Source organism: Zonotrichia leucophrys, chromosome 1 (assembly GCF_028769735.1).
Source record: "Zonotrichia leucophrys gambelii isolate GWCS_2022_RI chromosome 1, RI_Zleu_2.0, whole genome shotgun sequence".
NCBI classification, from domain to species: domain Eukaryota; kingdom Metazoa; phylum Chordata; class Aves; order Passeriformes; family Passerellidae; genus Zonotrichia; species Zonotrichia leucophrys.
The window spans coordinates 83,948,234-83,970,946 of NC_088169.1; the positions used below are offsets into that span (position 1 = coordinate 83,948,234).

The following is a 22,713-nucleotide window of genomic DNA, read 5'->3' on the forward strand; positions in this document are numbered from 1 at the left end:
ATTCTACAGACTACATGAAATTTCCCTTTAATGGCTTTTTCAGAAAGATTCTACAGACTACATGAAATTTCCCTTTAATGGCTGACCACCAATATTTTGTTGTTTATTAATTGCTCAGATTGAATGTACTAAGATTGGCTGCACATTTGAAAAACTCATCAAATGAATACCAAAAATATCCAAGAAAAGCAACAGCTGAGGAAGAGACTAAATCCCCTCGATGACATGAAACAACTGCTTTCTGTAAGACAAATCAGACAGCCTTGCAGCTCATCAGCATGCACAGAGCAAACCAAATGCTTCTGCAAGTGCAAATCTCATCGTGCATCTTCACAGAACAGTTTGTGGCTGTTCTCCAGGCTGGCAAGCAGCAGGGAGCATGCTGCTTCCAGTTCTCTACTTGTGCTGTATATTTACTGCTAACAGCAAACAGCAAATGCAAGAAACTGAATGGGGCAGAGCACGGGCGTGAGGGCCCTGAGAAAAATGGAGCAGGAAAGGCAGATTGCTGCTATCAGGACAGTTATTCCTATTGGCTCACAAAAGGACCTCCAGGCACATGGTGCAGGCTAAATAATTCATCTCATTAGACCTAAAACACCTGATAAAACAATTGTGTATCTCTTCAGAGCACCTGCAGCCACCTTACCACGTGCAAATCTTAAGCATGGAAAATACTGTTTTGTGTTGGTGGAAATCCAAGCAACTCTAAAGGCAGAATGAGCAAAAGGAGCCCAGGCATTCTCCTTTTACTCTACCATCACACTTCAAACCAAAATGGATTCTACAGTCTTAGCAAGGAGGCAGAAGGGATTTGGACAGTGTTCTGAGGCCCACTACAAATGCCTTTACAACCTTAATGCAAAGTATCATTTGACAGCCCATTACTGCAATTAATTCATTCAATAGTATTAAATTCGGACTTCTGTGGATTTAACATTAAGCTTTTAGTTTCAGTATAAATTCACCTATATGGATAATATATGATTTAGATCGGAGTGTCTTATATATACATATATATACATATACATACACACACATATATATACATATATATATATACATACATATATATATATATACATACATATATATATAAAAGACATCCAAATCTAAAACTAGTATTATGCTTTTAAACCTTAAAAAGCACCATATAAAAAGATAATGGACAAAGATGGAAAGACTCAACTAACTGTAATTGCTACGTTTTCTCCAGTCTTCCCAAAGAAGAGCTCCAGATTAATTCCATCATTCACTATAACATGTAATTTACCAAACCACTGGTGCTCTGCACTGTGTTATTTTACATGTAAACAGGTACTTAATCTCAAAATAACTCCTCTTAAATGAGCACACTTTTCAGGGAAAATTTAAATTCCTGTCGACCAACTCAGGATAGCATCTGCTGTAAGGTATTATTAAAAGTAAAAATTTACACTACCTTCAAAAGGTAGTAAACTTCACACAGATACTTTGTGACAGAACAGAGAAACACCAGGAAGGACTGCAAGGTTGTTTCACCTGTCATTTAAGCCTTCCAGAGCTACAAGCACAAATAAATTGCATGGTCCGCTACAATACATAAAAGGCAGAGTACATAATCTATTGTGAAAGATTTGTTAAAACTTCTACTTTTTTATATAGACTTCCATGCACACCATCTTTCATTCCTTTATATTAAACTGTTGATGTTTAAAGATAAAAAATTACAACAACTGAAGTAAAAAACTTTTTGCTATATACACTTTCAGGCTGTTGGGCCTTGGAGTGTTATGGGAAATATTCAAAAGAGAAAAGGAGTCATTATTGTCTGTATTAAGCCTGAGCTAACGACGATATTTTTCACTAGAATTACAGGACATACAATAACACCTCAAGATCAGTAGAACAAAATGCAGTCCTTACCCTCTTTTTACTTTTGTGAAGTCAAAAGCCACTTGTCTATAGGAAACTGCCTTTTCATTCAAATACCTGCTATACCGCCTGATAAACGTTGACATGTCATAACCTAAAAAATAAGTTTCAGGGGTTTATTACTTACCTAATCAAAGAACAAGAATGTTATTCAAAATAAAGTGCAAACTATTAGCACAAGACAGCTCCATTGACTAGGGAAAACTGTGCAAAAATATAGTCTGAAAATAACTGCGTACGTCACTGTATTCACCATGTAAATCAAACAGACAATACCACAAATATCTAGACTACCTCAAGTATGTTAAAGTTTACACTTCACTTCCTAAGGAAATCACTTCCACAAGCAAAATGAAGTAATTTTTATGCAAGTTCTTTTATATTACAATAGACATTACTATCAAAGAAATTAAATGATGCATTCACAAAGGCATTCACATCAGCTCGGCAACACATTGTCTCATTTGCAACTGAACAGAAAAAAAAGGCTTTGATGGAAACACCACAATATGACAGAAATTCTTCTCTGTTAAGATAGCAGTGATGGGAAATATTTTGATTAACAGTCAATCTAGCGGTATAGACTAAGAAGATGATCTGTTCATAGTCTATGCTGAGACCATACAAGTTAAAACTCAAAAAAATGACAATTTGGTAGAGCCTTGGTTATAAGTGAGAAGGTTTCTGTCCTCAGGCAGTCACTTTGGCTGCCTGTTCTAGTAAACCTGTGGCAAAGATCAGAACTATATAAGAAGCAGTAGACAAAGTAAGGAACCATCTTAAGAGAAAAAACAATGCCAGCTGCAGGTATGGTCAGAACTGCACTGAACTGCAGCATAACAGTTTGGAAGACTATTTCAGTTGAAAAATCTGAACCAGAGAAACACATATTTGCCCACTGGATTAGTCTCAAAGATAAATGGAATAGTCTTTGATCAATTTTCCAAAAATGTAATTTTAATTTTATTTAGATACGGTTCTTGTCTCACTGATATGATGTAAGTACATATGATGAATTTTTAAAAAATTAATAATCAAAATTGTCTCATTTGGAGATGTCTATCTCTACAGAAATAAGAAGGATACTGAGATCCATATGTCTAACAAAGTCAGAAGCCTTTAAGTATGCCTGTAAGAAAAGATTCAACATGGTCCTCCAGTACACAGCTCCTGCCACACCATTGCAGCATTTTATTTAAGAAATGCAGCCTGGGGTAAAACGGACAGAAAAGTTACTTCCTAAATGACAGGGATCATTAGAGTAAGCAAGTTGTTTTTGCTGTTCCTCAGCACATTACTAAATTTAATGAATACAAGACACCTTACCTTGCAATCCACTTTTGTCTAGGAAATTGCTCAAATTAAACAATGTGTTTCTGGACGCCAAATACTGGATAAAACGCTAGACAAAAGAGAAAAAATTGAATACTTTTACTGTGTTACCAAGGAGAAGGAATTGCACTAACAACACTAGAAACTTCTTATCCAGGTTACAAAATTCCGCTTTTATGCCTTAAGACTGACTTCAAATCTGGAAACTATTACAAACCAGCTAAGCTATCAAAGTAAGCAAGTTATTTTTTATGCATAAATCTCTGAAAAAATCCAAGGCCTCATTTAGTTGGAGCTTATTTTAAGCTAGAATATGGAACTCTGAACTTCTGAAAAAATCCCTTCAAATACATTCTCATTTTACACGCTCATAGTTGTTTCACTGACTTCAATTTTATAACAATTTAATAATGCTAATTAGCCAAGTCATCTTTGCTCAGCATACAATTGTAATGGTACTTATCTTAAATATGAATATAGGTGATGGAAATGTTAGTTGGCTTATAAATCAAATATCAAACATAACAATTCATATAAAGCATTAACACTGTATCACAATACTTCTTATAATACTTAATTACAAATTATGTTTCACAAGGTGAATGATGCCATTTTCATCTTGTAAAGACACATTTAAGATTGTTGACACAACAGGAAAAAAAACTTGTACAGAGCTGCTACAAAAATAAGCCAATCATTCAGCTGCAAGAACCAGTTTGACAAAAGACAAAAGCAGTGTTGATTAGTGTAACATGTACTACTTCATTACTTTTCCTAGCATACATAAGTCACATAGCAGAAAGACTGGAGGAGAGTAAAGGCACTCATACCTAGTTGTAAAGGAATTAATCCAAAGTTGAAGGCAGCATCCCTGGAGGTATTTAACAGACACACAGATGTGGCATTTGGGGACATGGGTTAGTGGTGGGCTTGCAGTGCTGGGTTAGCAGCTGGACTTGATTTTAAAGGTCCTTTGCAATCTAAATGGTGTTATAATCTGTTTGTCCAACTGTGAAAATTTTCATTTTGAGCAGCAATCTTACCCTCAACACTCTTGTAATATACTTGGCAAGCAAAATTTGTTTGTAAATTCATAAATATTCTTAATGCAAAGTATTTCAGACAGTGGTCCCATGAAATACTTTTAATTGCTATGAACTATTTTGGTATCAGTTTAAAATTAATATGACTCAAATTGCAAGGTGTTTTGAAAAGTGCCAATTATCCCAATGAAAAAGTTTAAGCTTCAAGCCAACAACAGAAGTTTGCCCTCTTGTGGCTTAGTTAGCTTCACAGAATAGATTTTCACCCAGACCAGCAATAACCTGCAAGTGAAACCAGTATATGTTTAAAAACTTAACCTCCCTCTCCAACCCACACAAGTCAGTCTGAGGAAGCAGTTCCTCTGCATGCAAACTCAAGTGAAAAATGTTGGTAATTTGCTAAAAGGATCTTAATTCCAAAGTTCATATAGCTTACCTTATTCTGCAGTAAAAAGGAATGTTTACAAACCTTTTCTAAGAAGATCTTGGAAATTTTTTTTTTTGTTTTTTAAAGACAAAACATTCAAGCTGCTGCTATGCTTGGCTTGGTATTCCAAACAATAAGGGCCCATAGGAATTAAAACTGTGAGACAAAACAGGTTTATCCCTTTTTGTGTAACTTGGGGTTATGTTTGTTAAACTGTTCAACTGTTAACAGTTTGGTGTTATCTCACCCTGTCCTAGGGTGACCCTCAAAGCCAACTCATAGGCACACATTTTTTTTCTTTGTAAAAAATTAGGGTGTGATGGTAGAAATTACTTTAGAATGAAGTTATCAAGGAGAAAAGACCATAGAGTTAGCTACAGCATGAAGGCAAAACTGCTTCCATTTTCAGCTTGAAGAATCCCATGTGAGTTAGCTTTTCTTGGGTTTTTTCTCTTTCATCATTAGAATATGAAGATAGGAAAAAAGCACCCTCAGCACTTGGGACATTTACTTTTTACACTAGAATTGCACACTTCGAAGTAGAAACAATGGAAACAAACAGAAAATGAGACTTGTGTTCATTCAGAGTAGGATCCAAAAAGGCAAACTTGAAGATTGTTTTACAAAAAAAAAAATTACTGGAAGCATTTAGGTGACATTTACAGGAATGAGGGACTGCAACTGTTCTCAAAATAATACACCACTTTTGTATTACCTCATTTCCATACACCATTAGATGATGGGTTGTGATAAGAGATTTGAAGACCACTACCCAGCTACTGTTGGTAGTTCTTTCAAATAAACTATCTGCCAGTTGTGGGATGTTCACATTCATCTCATTTGTGCACTGGATTAAATCTGCAATACAAAAATTTCTGTTGTTATTATCAGTTCTGTAAAGGAAGATCAATGATGCTCCCTAAAACAATCAGTACATTCATTATCTGTAGTAATATTTTTTATAGAAACTGAGGGGCTTTCCAGCAAAATAAATATCAAAAAGCAGCATGGCTCTGGTCTATCAGAACTTAATAACACCAAGCCCACTCTGCTCACTGCCAAGATTCAACTGCTTTTGCAGCTGCCTTAGAAGGCCCTGGAACAGAAGTACCATAATGCCTTACACTATCTCTGACTAACAACTCTCAGCTTTCGAACACCTAAAACATTAAATAGCAAAATAATTATTACATGGTACCATTTAATTAAGTTTTACTGGAAGATTATGACTAGAATTAACTGTAATCTCAGATTTCTGGCCTCTTAATGGATCAGTAAATACTTTCCAGCACTAGTTCAAAGTGAGTAATACAAGATTCAAATACTACTTAGTCTTGATAAAATGCAATCAACACCTTCAAAAGGGCAGAGGAAATGTTGAGTGGAAAAAGGAGCCCCTAGCAACAATGCCAGAAACTGACAGATTAATTTAGTTCAAACAAAGTTGGATCATTAACCAAAAGGATGGTTAGGAGCACAAGACCTGAGGTTGGCTAACTAAAACAAAGCTTTCCAATCTCTGTTCAGCCTGGACTACTGCCCCACCTGAGCAAACATGGGGAGCTATACTTTCAGTACAACCAACACAACAACATCTCATCATCCAGTAACTTATTTCCAAAGGCCAGTGAAGGAAGGGATGGCTTATGATCACGACACTGCATTGACAAATACAACAGAAACAACTATCTGATAATACAGCTCGCTAATATTTGATATGAAGCGTAACTTAATGCAACAGAGCAGTGATGAAATTTTTCTACCATTACCACTCCAAAAATAAACCAGCAAATTTCACTCAAACTGACAGCCCTGTCAAAGGCTGCAACTCAATAAAAATCAAGACTTCAGAATGTCCTATGCCTTCCTGACTAAGGACTACCAAGGCATACTGGAAACATTTAATCTGAAGGCAAACATTTCACTTTTGAAGACAGTTTTATATCTTCCTATGAACAATCATCCTCCTTGAGGGACTTCCTTCATCCAGGGCAGCAGGTAAGCACAGCTACCACACACTCTGAAGTAGTATGGTCAGAACTGAAAAAGCTGCTATTTACATGTTTAAGTATTAAAGGAAGTGAGCAGGAAATGATTTCCACATTCATAAATGTAATGAGATGGAGAGATAAACATTCTTTTATCTACAAGTAAAATTGTGATGACTACAGGCACTCATGACCTCATTTCTAAGTCACGGTTATCTATTACTGGATGATGATTTGGGGCTGTTAAGACAATGCCAGGATATTACTCAGCAAGAGATGTGCTCTGAACTGGATCATCAAAACCAAGCCCTGCAGCTTCTTCACCTTCAGGTCTTCCCTCCTAAATAATAACACAAGCAGTTTTGTGCAAGGCTATCTGGCAGGAACATACATTAAATACAAAGGTACACACATCACTGGATGTCAAGTCATACATTTTGGCATAAGAGGTGCAAGCGCATATTAGAAAGTGAGAATTTCTATACTTTAATGCAACATCTGCCAGCAAATCAACAGTAATAAAAAATACAAAAGAAGAGGTGGCACTTGAAAATTCACTATCTAAAAACATTAAAGAACCCCACCCAAAATAAATATCCAGCATAGACGATATTTTGTGCTGGGAGAAATGGTTTCTGAAATGCCACTGAACTTTGAAATCATTATCTGTTGCAGTGTATAAAAGAAAACAGGCTCTGTAACCCTCAGAAAATCATCCCTCACAGGACTGATGAGTGTTTCTGTGAAAAGCATGTGAATGAACCTGGGGGCGGGGGGGCGGAGGGACAGAGTGCCAGCACATTATGAGGAACCGGTGACCAACTGGGAGAGAACACAGGCAAGAAACAAAGTACAGAGGCAACTCCAGCCTCCAGTGGAAGTAAATTTGCAAATGCAAACATGGGAGTCACTACAATACTACAGTTACTACAAACTAAATTTAGTAAGACATGAAATTTCTCCCTCTTCAAAATACAGACTGAACAGATGCACAATAATCTGGCATGTATTAATACCTCAAAGTACCTAAACCATACACATCTCTGAAAAGTTCCATCACTCTGAAATTTATTTTCAAAGTATTTTCATAAGCAACGCTAAATAGGTAAAGAACTATTTGCACAGTTACACCCAAATTAGAACAGCAATTTTTATGCTAACTATACTATAAGCAGCATAGTACAGACAGCAGAAGATGGTATCCTTCATCCCACACTCCTGCACTACATCCCACACTACATATACAGTGTTCCTATTTATCCTATTCCCACAAACACCCTTCATTAAAGGAAAGGAACAAATATATAGTTATTTTCACATCCTACACTTAACACAACTTGTCTCACACCCACCTATGAAAACACTAGCTATGTGTTTGGAAACCTAAGGGCCCCAAAGCAACAAATCTTTAGACTGCTACTTACTGGAAATGCTACGAGCAATACCAGAGGCAGGTGTATAACCAAAGGGTACAGCACTAAGGGGAACAGCTTTCATCTTAGAGCACAAATAGAAACAAACAAAATCATCAAGAAAACAAAAGGACAACCCTTGGTGAAAGAGAAATGCCTGTTTCATTGATCATCTTGTCATGGGAGTCAGGGAGAAAGATTTAATAGTTACTCCCATCAATACTACAGAAAGGAAAATCACTTTATGTGTCAATCTTCTGCATTAAGGCCAGAATACCTCACACACAGAAAAAGAAATACTCTCCTGGGAAATAAGCCATCTAAAATCATAGAATTCTGCAATTCTAAAAGCTGTTAAAACTTTCCCAGTAAGAGACACACAGCATACAGGTGTTAGAGAACAAAAGGCATTCCTTATTTCATAGAAGGCAGCAATGAGCAACAAGAATCTTAAGCTTGCAGCTGGCTGGGAGACTTATATGAGGGAAGCTTAGACAGCATCAAGCGCACAGTCATATCCATGGATGTGGCTGGGGACAGCCAAGAGAAAAGCTATCAGGTTGCCCAGGGTGTAAAGCACCTCTTGCAATGCACAAAAAGCGGTTGAAGAAGGTGGGTTTATTCCACCAGCAAAACAGAAGGCTGGAGGCAGAGAGGGGGAATATAAAGACTGCCTTCAATCGGGTATTTCTTGGAGGTTCACAGAAAAAGGATGAAAAGCAAAAGAAAATGGTCAGGCACCAGAGCCTGTAAACAGCCAGACCTATTAATGGTCAGCATGGTTTAAAAGCTGGGGTTCATTACAAAACCTGAGATCCCTTCCAATCTAAAGCAATTTACAAATCTATGCAACATCTACAGAAGGAGAAAATAAAGGCAACAAAAACAGAAGTGGCTTACAAAGTAAGTTGAAGTTGGAAAGAGTAGTCCAACAGGTATTTCTAAGATCAAAAACCTTAGACTTATGCGACTGACAAAACATGCTTTGAGAACACCACATACCTACCTACAGTATCAAATTTTGGCAGAGGTTTCAGAGGTAAAACTAGATTTTCCAAGAAAACACTTGTAGTTTGTTTTTACATAGTGTTTAGATTTTATTTTTGTTGTAACAGTTAAAGCTTTCACCACCAAGTGACTTTCACATATTTCAGTTCTGTTTGGGTCTCTGTCCACCAAAGCAAGGGTTTTGCAAGGAATCATAACAAAGGTCTGGCCAAGAGACATTTCAGCAACACTTGAAGATTTGCAATTGCACCTGTACCAAAGCAAGCATATTGCCTAACCCTGTTCAAGTTAACTACTGCAAAACACGCAGTACTATACTTACTGTATAATACTCAGGCTTAGAAAAAATAATATACTTCCAACTCCCAGCCAAGAGTTCTACAGCCTTTCAACCGTTCAGTCTTCATCACAGCAAAGAGCCAAGTGATTCATTGTCTTACGCTATTCATAGTTATCAGGTGAAAGAAGTATAAAGGTGCAAAGTAGAATAAAAGCAGAGCAAGACTGAAGATTCCTACACAAGAGGAGGCAATCACCTACACAAAGCAGTGACTACAAGGCTATGATGATAAAGAATTCTGTCTACTCCACATTAGGCATGTAGATGTAGATTAGCCAACCCATGGCAAGAGATGATGAGTCTTGACCCATGGCAAACATGAGGAAGTCAGGCTGGATAACAAAGCACCAAAGGCATCTGTCCCAAATCACCCCAGAGAATGGATGTGCTTTCAGCATGTGCCTGTGACCTAACGCCTTGTGCAGCACCTCGTTCTGCACCAGGCAGCCTGCTAAAACAAAATTATAAAGAACTGGCTTCCTTCCACACAAAAAAAGAACCACAAGGTATCCTGAATGATTTCTTTTCCCAGAATCTTACACATATGAATTCACAGTAAGATTATAAAGAACCGGGTTGGGAATAGCTTTCATTAATGGTTTTAGTTTCAGGTCCAGTTTCAGTTTACTGTGACATTTGTGGTAACTTGACAAGCAGACTGAATGTAAACCAGATTTACATCCTCCATGTACATGCAGTACCTGATTATTTCCAATGGTTTAGCTGTATCTCTCATTTTGAACAGTATTTTTATTTGTAAATATCAGACTGAAAACATTTACAAGAGTAAGATCTTCCAGGCCAGAAAGTGTGCCCCACATCCCAGTTACGCCAAAATAGGTCAAGCAACTGTGACAGATATCCATCTTGTTAGCTATTGCTTTTTCATCTTTTACACCACAGACACTACCTTAAGCAAATAATTGGTTATATCCTGCAAGTTATTGACAGTTGTGTCATTTAAAAAAATATATGTAATGGGAGAGACAGTATCCTTTCAGTAAGCAATTGAACTATTGATCATCCAACATGAGTAAGCAGATAGTGCCAAGATCTAAACACATTACATTCTTCAGTTAAAAAATACAAGAATAATAAAAGAATATTTAAATGCATATTGGTGGATCCAAAGCACGAGCCAATACACATCAGATTATGTTTACATAACTGGTAAATTTAAAATTTAGGTTAACACAGCAAACTTGTTTCTTTTTTTTAAATATAAAAGGCAATATAAAACATTTATTGCATGAATAAATATTCAGACAACTTATGCCCACACAGAGGAGTTCAAGAGAACACAATTAATTTAGTATTGTTCAAACTGAAGAGAAAACATGCCAGTGACTGACACTCTGCTCACGAGGGAACACTTGTGGCCACTCACAATGCTGGAATACAGGATAGTGTCTATCCTTGAGACAATTTTACTTAAGAGTGTGCATCTGCTTATGATCAATTCCTCTTTCACCCAAGGCCATACAAAACGATTTTTCGATTTGAGTAAAAGATTGAATAATTATTGTTAGAGAGCTACTTTGCTATCCTCTTAAGGGACCATTTTCTCAACGAGACAAAGCCTTGAAAGCTGACACACTCTGATTTTATCATACCTTTGGAAATGAGTGGGAAAAACATTGGTGTCTCAACCCAAAAGGCTGAAACAAAAATAAAATAATAATGGAAAAGACATGGATATCTACACTGTCAATACCCAAGTTAAATTCCTTTCCTGGCTGCCTAGATTTCAATTCCTATAATGATTCTCAAATTATACCAGTTTCCTCTATGTCAAGGTCTCATTTTCTTCCTGTTCTACACAAATATTTGATCACTGGAATGGAGCTGCTCCCTCATTTGGTCAGCAATCTTAATCAAAATGCAAATGGTCTGAATCTACAAGTCTATTAAACAGCTAAAACATTTCCAAAGGATAGGTGAGAAAGCAGCAATGTGACCATTTCCCAATGGTCACACAATGACACACTGTGTAGCACCAGCTGACACTGACAAATTCAGGAATTTGGGGAAAATTTGAAAGATCAGAAGTCAGCAAGTTCACATCAAATTGGTTAATGATATGAAAAACTGGTTTTATGTCATTGAGGAGTCAGCCACTAGACAAAAAGTTCCTTCATTTGATTTTTTGTTAGGAATACAGTTTCAGCAAGCTTTTACTACTTGTAAAGCAATTTTACAGCTTTAAGACCAACATTCGCCTGCCTACCCCTCAAGAGCTCATGATCTATATGGCCACATGGATTTTAAATAGTCCTGTTACAGGTTCTGGGAAAGCACACATGCCTGCCACATCTTTCCTTTCCAGAAGGACACTGAGAAAGTTTCACAAGAGGGGGGAAAATATGGGGTATTGAGAAGGAGAGGGGGGGGAAAAATAAAAGAAATAAGCATGTTCCAATTACAGTAATGCAACATTTGTCAGCAGATCTTAAACAAAGGAGAAACTGAATTTAGCATCAACGAAGTTTTTCATTGTCTGTTTTTATTTTGTTATTTACTGAACTGGATGTGTCTTTTTAACCAGAGTGGTTTGCATGAAATGTAACATAATATAATAGAAATATCTAACCCCTGTATATTAGATATTCTTCCCAGTTGTATTTTTTTTCTTCAAATTTCTATAAGATCATCTTCCTTCCTTGAATAATTGGCAAATCAAGGTAGTTCCTTATTTTCAAAACTTCAATAAAAACTTTCAAGTAGAGTTTTTCAACTGGCTACAGCTGAAAACAGATATTTTGGATTATGGAGGTTATTTTTTCTATTCACCTTGACACATGACTAGGGAGAGTGTGCTCTAATTTTATCCAATTACAAAATTAAAAAAATTAAATTACTTCACAAATACACAACAGTTTTATTCCAGCAAAGTGCTTTGAAAACATTTCTAGAACATATAGAGACAGTTTTCTCTAATATTTAAATACTTGGAGGACTTAACTGTGCCATGAAAGAACACTTATAAAAACTTCAAGAAATCAGAATACCAAAATAAGAACAAAAGAAAAGGTTTTCTGTAAAATCTATAATTAAAATCTACTTCTACAGATTAATAGTTCTGATAACTACAAACCCTGACACGTTCAGACCTGATTCTACACATTCCAACTGACATTTTAAAAGTAGATAACTTAATGCAAGCATATGGTAATTTTCTAAATGATTTCCCACTTCTTCCACAGGTGATGTCCTTATTTAAATATGGGAAATAGGATTTGAATGTTCCTGGAAAAAGTACTTTCATTAGAGAACCAAGCAATTTGTCTAAAAATAATACTCAGAATAATTATGAACATTAATGCAAAGTGGTAAAACTGTAATTTTTAAACAATACATTTGTAACCAAAAATTACCCTCGTGCAAAAACGAGGATACCCCAAATGACATACTGGAGCGATCAAATGAAACAGTGATGGTAAATTTCATTCTGAGCCACTCACTAAAGGACATTTAATCTGCTGAATTTAATCTGAAGAATATTTTATAGCAAGTATGTATTTGAAAACGGAGTGAATACTTCAGTATTTTCCTAATTAACAGAAAATACCTACTTTTGCAGTTTAAAACAAAATATGCCATAAACACTATTGGTTTAAAATGTAGGTTTATCTTCTGAATAAACCCATTTGTACCAAACCACTTTACTAGAAGTAGTTTACTACATCAGATTGCCCCATGTCTTCACCAAAGTCCCCTTGAGAAAGTGGACAAGGAAATTTGGACCACACATTTTTAAATTAACAATAAAAATTCTCACTGAGAATTTTTTCTCTGCATATAAACAGCATCTTAACAGCTACATGCACTGACTCAGAAAATAATTTCCAGAAGAGTTAAAGAAATCTGAGAAGTCTCATTCTATTCTGAGCTTTCCATGTTTAAAAAGAATGATGATTTAATCTAATTTGTATTAGATAAGCAGGAAAAAATTGCAGAAAGAAGATTTATTATAATGTTGAATAACTTGCCCTATAACCACAGGTTTATGTTTTCATTTAATCAAGCTACATCTTGCCTTTTTCTTCCAACTCAAATGAGACTATCATGTTTTCTCTCCTACTTAAAACCACTGTTTCTAATAGGAATTCTTACAAATTACTTTAAATCTCTATCAGTAACCCTGTGAACTCAGCATTACCGCCTCAGGTATCTTTAAATAAATTTTTCTCATATGGCAACACTTCGAGCAACTTACTACTTCTGTTTGAGAACTGCAAAAACTAATTAATATACTTTCTGCAAAAAAGAGAGTAAAATTTTTTTTTCAGTTGAACAAGTGGTTTCAATGAAGAATTCTCTGAAAAACATTAGTAGTGTCTACCAAAACTCCTCAACAAACAAAGCATTGGTAAAAGAAACAGCAAAAGAAGTTAAAAATAAGGGAAGAACAATTAAAACCATTATGTACAAAATTTTCCTTTTTCTTTTCTTTATCTCAATTCCTAAATACTGGAAGGTAACACATTAACACTTCATTTAATATTCATAATGATTATTCAAACTTCTCCAGTTACAAATATTGTGGAAAAGACAAGTGTGGCTATGTTACCTTTGGAGAATTGATTTCTCAAGACAGACTTTAGCATCACTTTCACCTAAACTTGCCAAATACTCCCATCACATTTTAAAGACTAACATGAAAATACTGTGAAATATTGCCTCAACAGCTCCAGCCACAGATTGTAAATATAACATTCTCATTTCAAATACATTCAAGCTGAACACAATCATAGCTTAGCTCACCTAGATCTTCATCCAAGTTTAACATATGGCAGAAGTTCATTAATTTAGACCAACACAAATGCATAAGATACATAACTCACAGGATATGTTTTCATGATAACTCATGACAAATCTGGGTGGTCCCATTCCTGTCTCTACCTGCCGACATTGACACACTTCCACTGCTGACATGCTAATGTCATGTCAGCCTAGTGTGCTTCTCTGAACCACACTAACTCCTCAGTATAGGGAGAAAAAACCCCACAAAAGCCCTGTCCGATTCCTGGCTGTTTAGATGGTTTGGAAAAGCCCGGGGTGGCCTTGGGACAGCCCGCGCTTCAAAGGATGAGAAGAGGCTTCAAATCTTTTCTCGGTCTCGGTGTTTATTAATTGTTTATCTAAAAGATTTTCTCTCGGCCCGACAGAGGTCTGCTCAGCAGCCAGCCATGAGCACACTCCCCTCCCCTCCGGGCGGTCACCTATCTTTATACTCAAAGTTACGTGTACAATATTTATCATTTTTCCCCAATACCTTTCACCCTTATTAACCAGTGCACTTTTAGTAATAACCAATCCTAAGGTGCCACCATCACCACAGAAGATGGAGGAGAAGAAGAAGAAGGACAGGACACGCCCCAATTCCTCCATCTTACTTCTCTAAACCCCCCTGTACAGAAATCCTAAACCCTGTGTCTCACCCTCTAATTAACTAATCCCTTCACCATTCACCCCGGTGAAATCCTCCTATCCTCATACAGGTGTCGTCTCCTGTGTAGGATCAAAGTCCAGCCACCAGACACTTCTGGCAACATTCCAGGACTCCCGAGCCCCCCAAGGGTGGTCTTGGTGACTCGGCACCTCAGTCGTGAGGTGCTGAGATCCCACAAAGCCCCTGCCCTCAGTGGTGTTTGATGGGATAATGGGGATGACACATGAGGTGACAACACAGCAGTTTTTTCATTATCCTACTGGCTGAAAAACCGCTCACAAAAGACCAAAACAGGTGAAAGCCATAACAAGAAAAGGAGATGATGACATGCAAAGGTAAGAAGAAAGAGGAAAAGGGGAAGTAGACAAGTCCTTCCACTTTTGGCACCAGTGAGTGACTGCTACCCAACCACCCCACTACTGTCATCCTCTGTTCTTCCAAGACATCTGCCTTGGCCTTCAGTGGTTACTCTACATGTCTACAGTTCCAAGTTTTCTGACATTCATATTCCAAAGTCTGATGTTCTGGTGCAGATTAAAAAAGAAATTCCCTTTGTGCTTCTCACTGAAGACTGAGCATCCATACTCCCCATAAAAAACTTTACCACAATGAAAAAACTACTACTTTCTTTCTTAATAAATAACTTTCTTTCAATGTTTCCTAACTTTTCAGTCTTAATTCATCTGACCACCTCCATTTTCTACAGTTTTGCTGATTTACACATATAAATACACACACACATACATATATACAAATGTATATATTTATTTATATATAGAGTTAAATATAGTGTCCCAGCTGGATAATGGGAATTAATTCCTTCTACAGACATATGGAAGGATGCCCATCTTTCCTACATTCTCATGTTGGTGGTTTATAATGAAAATCAAGTGAGCCAGACCTTCTTGCACAGTTCCTGCATGTTCAGATAATCCTTCCAGACTAAAGTTTTACACCTTCCTTACATGTTTAGACCTCTGCAAGCATTCATAGAGCACTACACCAATTTATCAGTGTAACTTCTAATCTTGGCCTGAAGAGCAGCTGCACACATTCCCAGGACAGTGTAATTCTCTGTTGATACACAACGTGTACCAACATACAGCAACTAACAAAAAACATCATTAGAACTACATATGGGCATATTCTCCTTTTTAAGTATTCTCCAGTTGTGGGCAAAGTGATGTAAGCACTCTGTGCTAAAGCAGCACTCTCTGGGTCCACTAAGTTTGAAAATCAATGAAAAAACACACTAAAACCCATGGCTGTTACCTGTACCTAGCAGTTGTTATAACAGGAGAGAACTATCTTTGTTAAAATCTTAAAACACTAAACCATACAAAAGTATCTAAAATTTATTAGTTACCTTTCTAAGGATTAATTTCCCATCTGCCACCCACTCTTAAAACTAAATTCTTCCTCAAAACAGAACAAATCAACAATTGTTTCAGCTCCCTAATACTAAGAAATATGCAAGACATACCAAAACTACTGAATACTTTTGCTCTATGTTCAGTTCCTACATACCCTTTAAAAGCATTTTATCATGAAATCTAGTTCAAAATAATTACAATCTCCCACACGTACACTAACACATTATTCCCACTGAAAAGTATCTGTAAACTTAGAGCCTTGATCCTATCTTTACAAACATGCTTAATAACAAGCCTGTGAATCATATTCTAAAGATGATTCTTGATTAAAAGATGAAAAATGTCTGTATCTACCAGCCAACTGACATGACAATTCTTGCATAAGCTGTATATTCAATTTGAATGTTTAACCCACTGGCCTAATTAAACCAGGGAAAAATCAATATTCTTTTTCACTAATCACATGCTAATTTCAATGCATTCATGAATAAAATTATGAATAGTTCTTTGTTCAAGACTGTCAGTATTTCCAGAGTGCATGGCTGCAAACACTTGAGCATGTACCCCATTTCAGGTTCTGATAAGCAAGAAAGCAGGTACGTACCCCAAGGGTTCTATACGAGCACTGCTGTTTAAGAATACATTAGGACAGGTGGTTGGACAGGCTTTGATTTTGAATGACAACCATTGGTTTGATATTGAAATCAAACCAATAATATCTAATATATTAGTGTCTAATACTAAATTACTATATTAAATATGAGAATAATTTATAATACTACTTAAGCATCCAATATAATACTTATAGCATGAATGGTCCCACATAGTGGGTCAATGGAAGCACGATGAACTACATTAGGTGGAATATTTTAACTTTGAGGAAGACTAATTATTTTGAAAATTGCATAGCTTTAACAATGCTTTTATATCCTACTAAAAACATGTAGGTATTTCAAGCAGCCTGCATATGTGAGTTTATCCTATGATTTCACCTTAAGATGCATAGAGAAGGCATATAGCATGGTTTACAGAGAGCTGAGAGATCAGTCAGTGATGCCAGATACTGACCCTCAGCTCTCTGCAGCACCACGTACACACGGAATGTCACCACACTGTTCTCTGGCCCTGGCAAGAACAGTGCCCAAGCCATCTGCCTTTGCATACAGTAAAGTTTTGGTTACAGTATGTACTCACAGCCCTCTCTTTCTGCTCCAAAGAACCTGTAAACATTCTATAGCTATTGCACCTCCATACAATAAAAAACAAGTTGTGCTAACAGACATGCTTTTAAAAAAAGGCCTGTGAAATACAAGCTGCTGCTGTACTGCCAATAGCACGTAACCAATCCTTGCAGATTGCTCTGGATACCCCCTGGATGCAGGCACAGCACCAACAAATGCCTTACCTGGCAGCTTGCTAGCAGTGCTACAGTGACATTACCGTAGCCCAGCCCACTGGAACAGGGAAACCATTTTGTTAAGAGCAGACATCAGTGAACAAAAAATCCTCCATGAGCACAACTCTACAGTACTTCTGCAGCAAGGCACTTCCACCTTTTCAAGAAGGTAAGCCTTTAACCTAACCAGGGCTCGCTTCAGTATCTGACCCTCCTCAATCCTGCAAGAAACTCCTAATCCCAACTTTGGCTCACCTGGTTATATGGCATTCTGATGATATAATTTGAGTATATTAAAAAATATACTCAAAGACTGCCAAAGTACCTATCACAGAACCATAGAATGGTCTATGTTGGAAAGGACCCTTAAGATCATCTAGTCCCAACACCCCCACCACAGCAAGGATGTCACCCATGATCAGGCTTCTGAAAGATCCATTGAATCTGGCCTTGAACACTTGAAGGGATGGGGCATCTAGAACTTCTCTGGACAATGTGTTCCAGCGTGCCACCAGCCTCTGAGTAAGAACTTCTCCCTCTGTCAGTTTAAAGCCATTTCCCCTTCTCCTGTCATTACTGACCCACATGAAAAGTCACCCTCCCTCCTTTTTACAAGCTCCCTCCAGCTACTGGAAGGCTGCAGAGGTCTTCCCAAAGCCTTCTTGTATCTATACGGAACAACTCCAGCTCTCTCAGCCCGTGCCAACTTCCATCACCCGTGACTTCCTTAATCCTGCGTTACCGAGGAGCAAACAGAAAAAGCCAGACTTCGTGCACAGCACGTTTTGGCAGTAAACGCTTCCAGCACACTTGCTGAATCTAAATATGTGTATCTTCTAAATACAGAGTATCCACACCAGGGCAACTTGGGTGTTCCTTAGATGTTTACCTTCCATACCCCTTTATTCTAAAGACACACCAGAAAGCAATGCTGTAGTAGTGATGCACCCTCACAGTAGAGCACAGTGAAACTGAAACCAGTGAGTGTTAACACCAACCTGACCTCCTGCCACCACATCCCACTGAACAGATCCTCAAGCCAAAGAACTCCAAAGACCTTTGTTACTTTGGAATTAATCACACACGTAATTCACATCCTTTTCTCTCTGAACAGCAGCACACCATCTTTAATTAGACAGTTTAATGGACAAAAGCAAAGATAAGAGAAAACCAAAGCCATCTGACCTATGGTTTCCCTACTTCAATACTTGTCTCATTACAGTAGCTCAAAGGTCTTACTCCAGCAAAGTTGTTTGGAATATGTGTCATTCTCTTCCATTTTAAACCAAGATTTCGAAAATTAGATTTCCTTCTGGACAAAATCTAACTCTGAGCATGAATAGCACATTTTTCCCTGAATGCCTTTGGGAGCTGTCAGGAAGCATGTATTTAAGCTGAAGGAGTTATGCCTCTGTATTTGCCTTCCTACATTGGTGCTGAAACTGCCAGTGAAGATGTATGTATCTGATGCACGGTAGGACACATTTCTTGGTAGATACCACCCTCTACAGCTTCTGGTTAACTAGTGGAAAAAACTGGGCTGCCTGGTTAACCACTGGAAAAAACCCAACCAAAACATAAACTTGTAAATGTGTGGAAATAGGTTCCCTTTTGTCAAGAGTCCATGCTAAATACAAAACAGTTGTACTGTCGAGGGAGTCTAAAGGTGTGTCAGCACCTACTACAGGTTCTTTTGCCCCTGTAGTACACTGGTTAAAAAACAACATTGCACATTTTATTGCTTCTCATGTATTTACACAGATTTTTAAAATTAGTCTGATAAGAAAAAAAAAAGGGGGAAATTCTTGCATCCAAGACCCAAATGGTTTAAGCCATATTCTAAAATGGTTTGATTATTACATCATGTTCTTCCAACATTACAGAGATGCAAAAATTACTCATTTGGATTTGGTTTAATATAGTAGGCATCAAAAGCCCAATATATAAAATTACTGCATATGGTACTTTTCTAGCATAAAATAAACAGAAGAAGTCCAAATTACTTAGATTTTTAAAATCAGTACTATTTATTACAAAACAGTACAAATGCTTTTCCTTATAAATAGCACAATGCCCAGCTACTTGAGAAAACCTCCTCAGATGACAGCTTTAAAACAGAATTTTTACTATGAATAAACTTCACACACATCATACCACAATCCAACTAGGCAGCATTTCCTATTTTGTATGGATAATGTATGTATCTTTTCTGTGTGTCTCTCAGGAAATACATCCAGCAGGGTCCTGTCAGATAATCACTTACTCTTTTAGCTGACTGAACAGAGCTTAACAGGTCTCACTGTAGCTCTGATTTACAGGCTTATGAACAATGACCTAAGCACACCAACAAAAGTGGAAAAACCTGAAAAGAGGGGAAAAGAAGGAAAAGACAATTGAATCATGGGGATAATAAGTGACAAACAAAACACAGATTTCATGAAGAAGGTTTGCTGAGGAATACTTTTTTATTGAAGTTTCTATAGAGGTAGCTGGTCAAGCTCAAAATAGTACCCCTCAAGATTATAAACAATTGCCTTAAGTGCACTTTTTTTGCACTTGCTGCAAAAATGTCCTTACTAAATTTCAGTTAACAGACCAAGGAGGAAATCAGTTTAGACTATTTGCCTATTATATCATATAATGAATTTTATGAAAGAAAAAAAAATAAACTCCTGACAAAGTATCTGAATTTTTTGAATGATGAAAGCAGCAAATCCTTAAACTTCAAATACTTATCATTCAGTGAAAATCAAACATCATCCTTCTCCTACAAAGTGACTGGCAGAAAATCACACACAGGCCAGCACAGGTTTACACAGTTGGGTACTTGAGCTGGTATCTCAGAGATCAAATAGGCTAAATGCTGAACTCCCTGGTGTTATATGAAAATAGTTTTGCACAATGTGGCTGAGTTTTATCTTTCTCTATACTAAAAAAAAAAAAAAAAAAAGAAAAGAACAACTCTGCACATCAGACATTTTTATTCAACTTCTGTCTAATTCCTAAGTGAGACTAATCTTAATTTTTCCCATTAGGATAGGAGAAAGAAGCATGACAAAAACCAAGAAACTACTCCTTCCTTGTCAATGTATTTGGTGACATGCAAAATTCTGGTCATTTTAGTTAAAAAAAGTGTCACTACTTTAAAAACTACCATTTTTGAAGTAACAAGGAAAGTTCACGATACATGGATTTAGAGCATTTCTGCAGCCACTTCAACACAAGCTCCATCAATTCCATACAATCTATTTCATGTTTTGCACTTAAAAGGAGGTGAACTCATTAAAGGAGGTCTTTTCCTGGCAGCCACTTTCATACCTTTTCTTTTGACCAAAACCAGATCAGATTTTGACATGAACTGTTAGAAAACTGGATGAAGCAGAGCACAAGAGCTAAAAAAAATTCCAAAACTAACAACCAGAACCAACCTCTCTACCTATAAAAACAGAGGTATCACCACAAAATTGTTTCAACTGACACTCCTCTACTGTGACTGTGAAACTCTTCCATGAAGGGAGGCAGCCAAGCAAAAGGACAGCTAAATTCTTCCATCCTATTAATAGAAATGTTGGAAATGCCTGCCTAATTTAGCTTTTACTTCCTTTTTCAATTTAGACTAACATCTCCCATGAGATATTTGGAGCTCTGTGACCAAACAAGACTCACCCTGGCTAGTCCCAAGCACATCCTCAATGCACATTTGAACAGCACTCTTTTACAAGGGCACAACAAAACCATCCCTTACAGAGCACGTCCAAGCTGCTCAGAGTAAAACTTTTAGAACATTCTGTGATAAGAGGTTAGGATGGTGCAGGAACAAACTTTATTTAACATGCAGAGCAAAGAGGAAGCTGAGTTTTTCCAAGACCATACACTAAGCTTCACCAATTCTCAGTAGATAAGGCAGAGGATATTACCAAGGGGAACACATCCTCCTTACAGCAACACTGTTATGTCTGAGTTTCATAAATCCAAATCAGTTCTTTCCCTCATGCCTCACTTTTAGAGACTGTTCCTGAGCCCTTCATTAGTGACCATGGGGTCATGAAATTTCACAAAGTTTCAGAGCCAATACGGAGTTTCAAACTTTTAGTCTGAAACTGGATGGGTAAGGGCAATTGTATACAGAAAGAGCGCCTCAGTATCCACAGCTTTCGGCTGGGAATTTCTCTGTTTACCATGAACAAAGACATGTCCCTATCACAAACAGCCTCCAAGATAAACTAAAGCCAAGACAAGTAGTAAATAACATCTGTCTTTTGGTTTTCAGTAAAAGGAAAGAAACCTTCAGCTAGATTCTATCCTTAAAATTAAATTGTTTCATAAGAAAAGCTCAAAAAAGAAAAGAATTAGTTATTCAATTTACTTCAAAGTAAGGTTGTTCATTGGTTAAACCCTCAGAGAGCTAAACTGAATATGGAACTCCGGTAAAAGTATGTGTTAAGACATCTTGTGTCAGCCCTAGTATATACCAAGAGACTGATCACATTCCTGTCTACAAAGACTCCTCATTAACAGTTTAAAATAAGGACAAAAGCATCTCCTCCAACTCACTGTATTTTACTTACAGATCATTAAATATGAAGAAAGTCTCCTCATAAACTATGTGTAAACAAAAAGCAAAAAATCTCAGCAAAACAAGAGAGAAAATCAGACCCTAGAAATGCATGAGCCTCAAACACATAACAATGAAATCCCAAGGATATTCAATTCAAATTCATAACAATGAAAACCCAAATTTCAGAAGTGACACTAACTGTGCTGCTCCCTAGTATTTGAGAACTAACACAAAAACTTCTTTGGATTTCCATCCGCTTACACACCAAATTCAGCACTGAAACAAGCTTCATATATTCCAGACTTTTAATGCAAAGCAACCTGCTTGGAAAGTGACTTATGTTACATTTAATAGGCTTAAATGATGCCGCATAGCAGCAAGGCATTTCAACTGAACAGGTCAGGAAAGAGGCTCGGGCTAGCTCCTTATTAACTATCAAGAACCTAAAAATACAAATCTGTATCCAGACA

The 22,713-nt window shown here is 37.0% G+C and overlaps 1 protein-coding gene across 6 annotated transcripts in view; it reads right to left on the bottom strand.

Moving 5' to 3' along the window:
• The window catches only part of PICALM (phosphatidylinositol binding clathrin assembly protein), a 66,824-nt gene that overhangs the window by 35,086 nt on the left and 9,025 nt on the right, over nucleotides 1–22,713 (bottom strand). For all 6 annotated transcript variants that reach the window (XM_064719945.1, XM_064719952.1, XM_064719956.1 and 3 more), the window contains exons 2-4: nucleotides 5,432–5,574; nucleotides 3,241–3,316; nucleotides 1,906–2,008 (exon numbers count right to left, since the gene is read on the bottom strand). In XM_064719945.1, coding sequence (XP_064576015.1) covers nucleotides 1,906–2,008; nucleotides 3,241–3,316; nucleotides 5,432–5,574 — 322 coding nt within the window. The remainder of the gene's footprint in view (nucleotides 1–1,905; nucleotides 2,009–3,240; nucleotides 3,317–5,431; nucleotides 5,575–22,713) is intronic.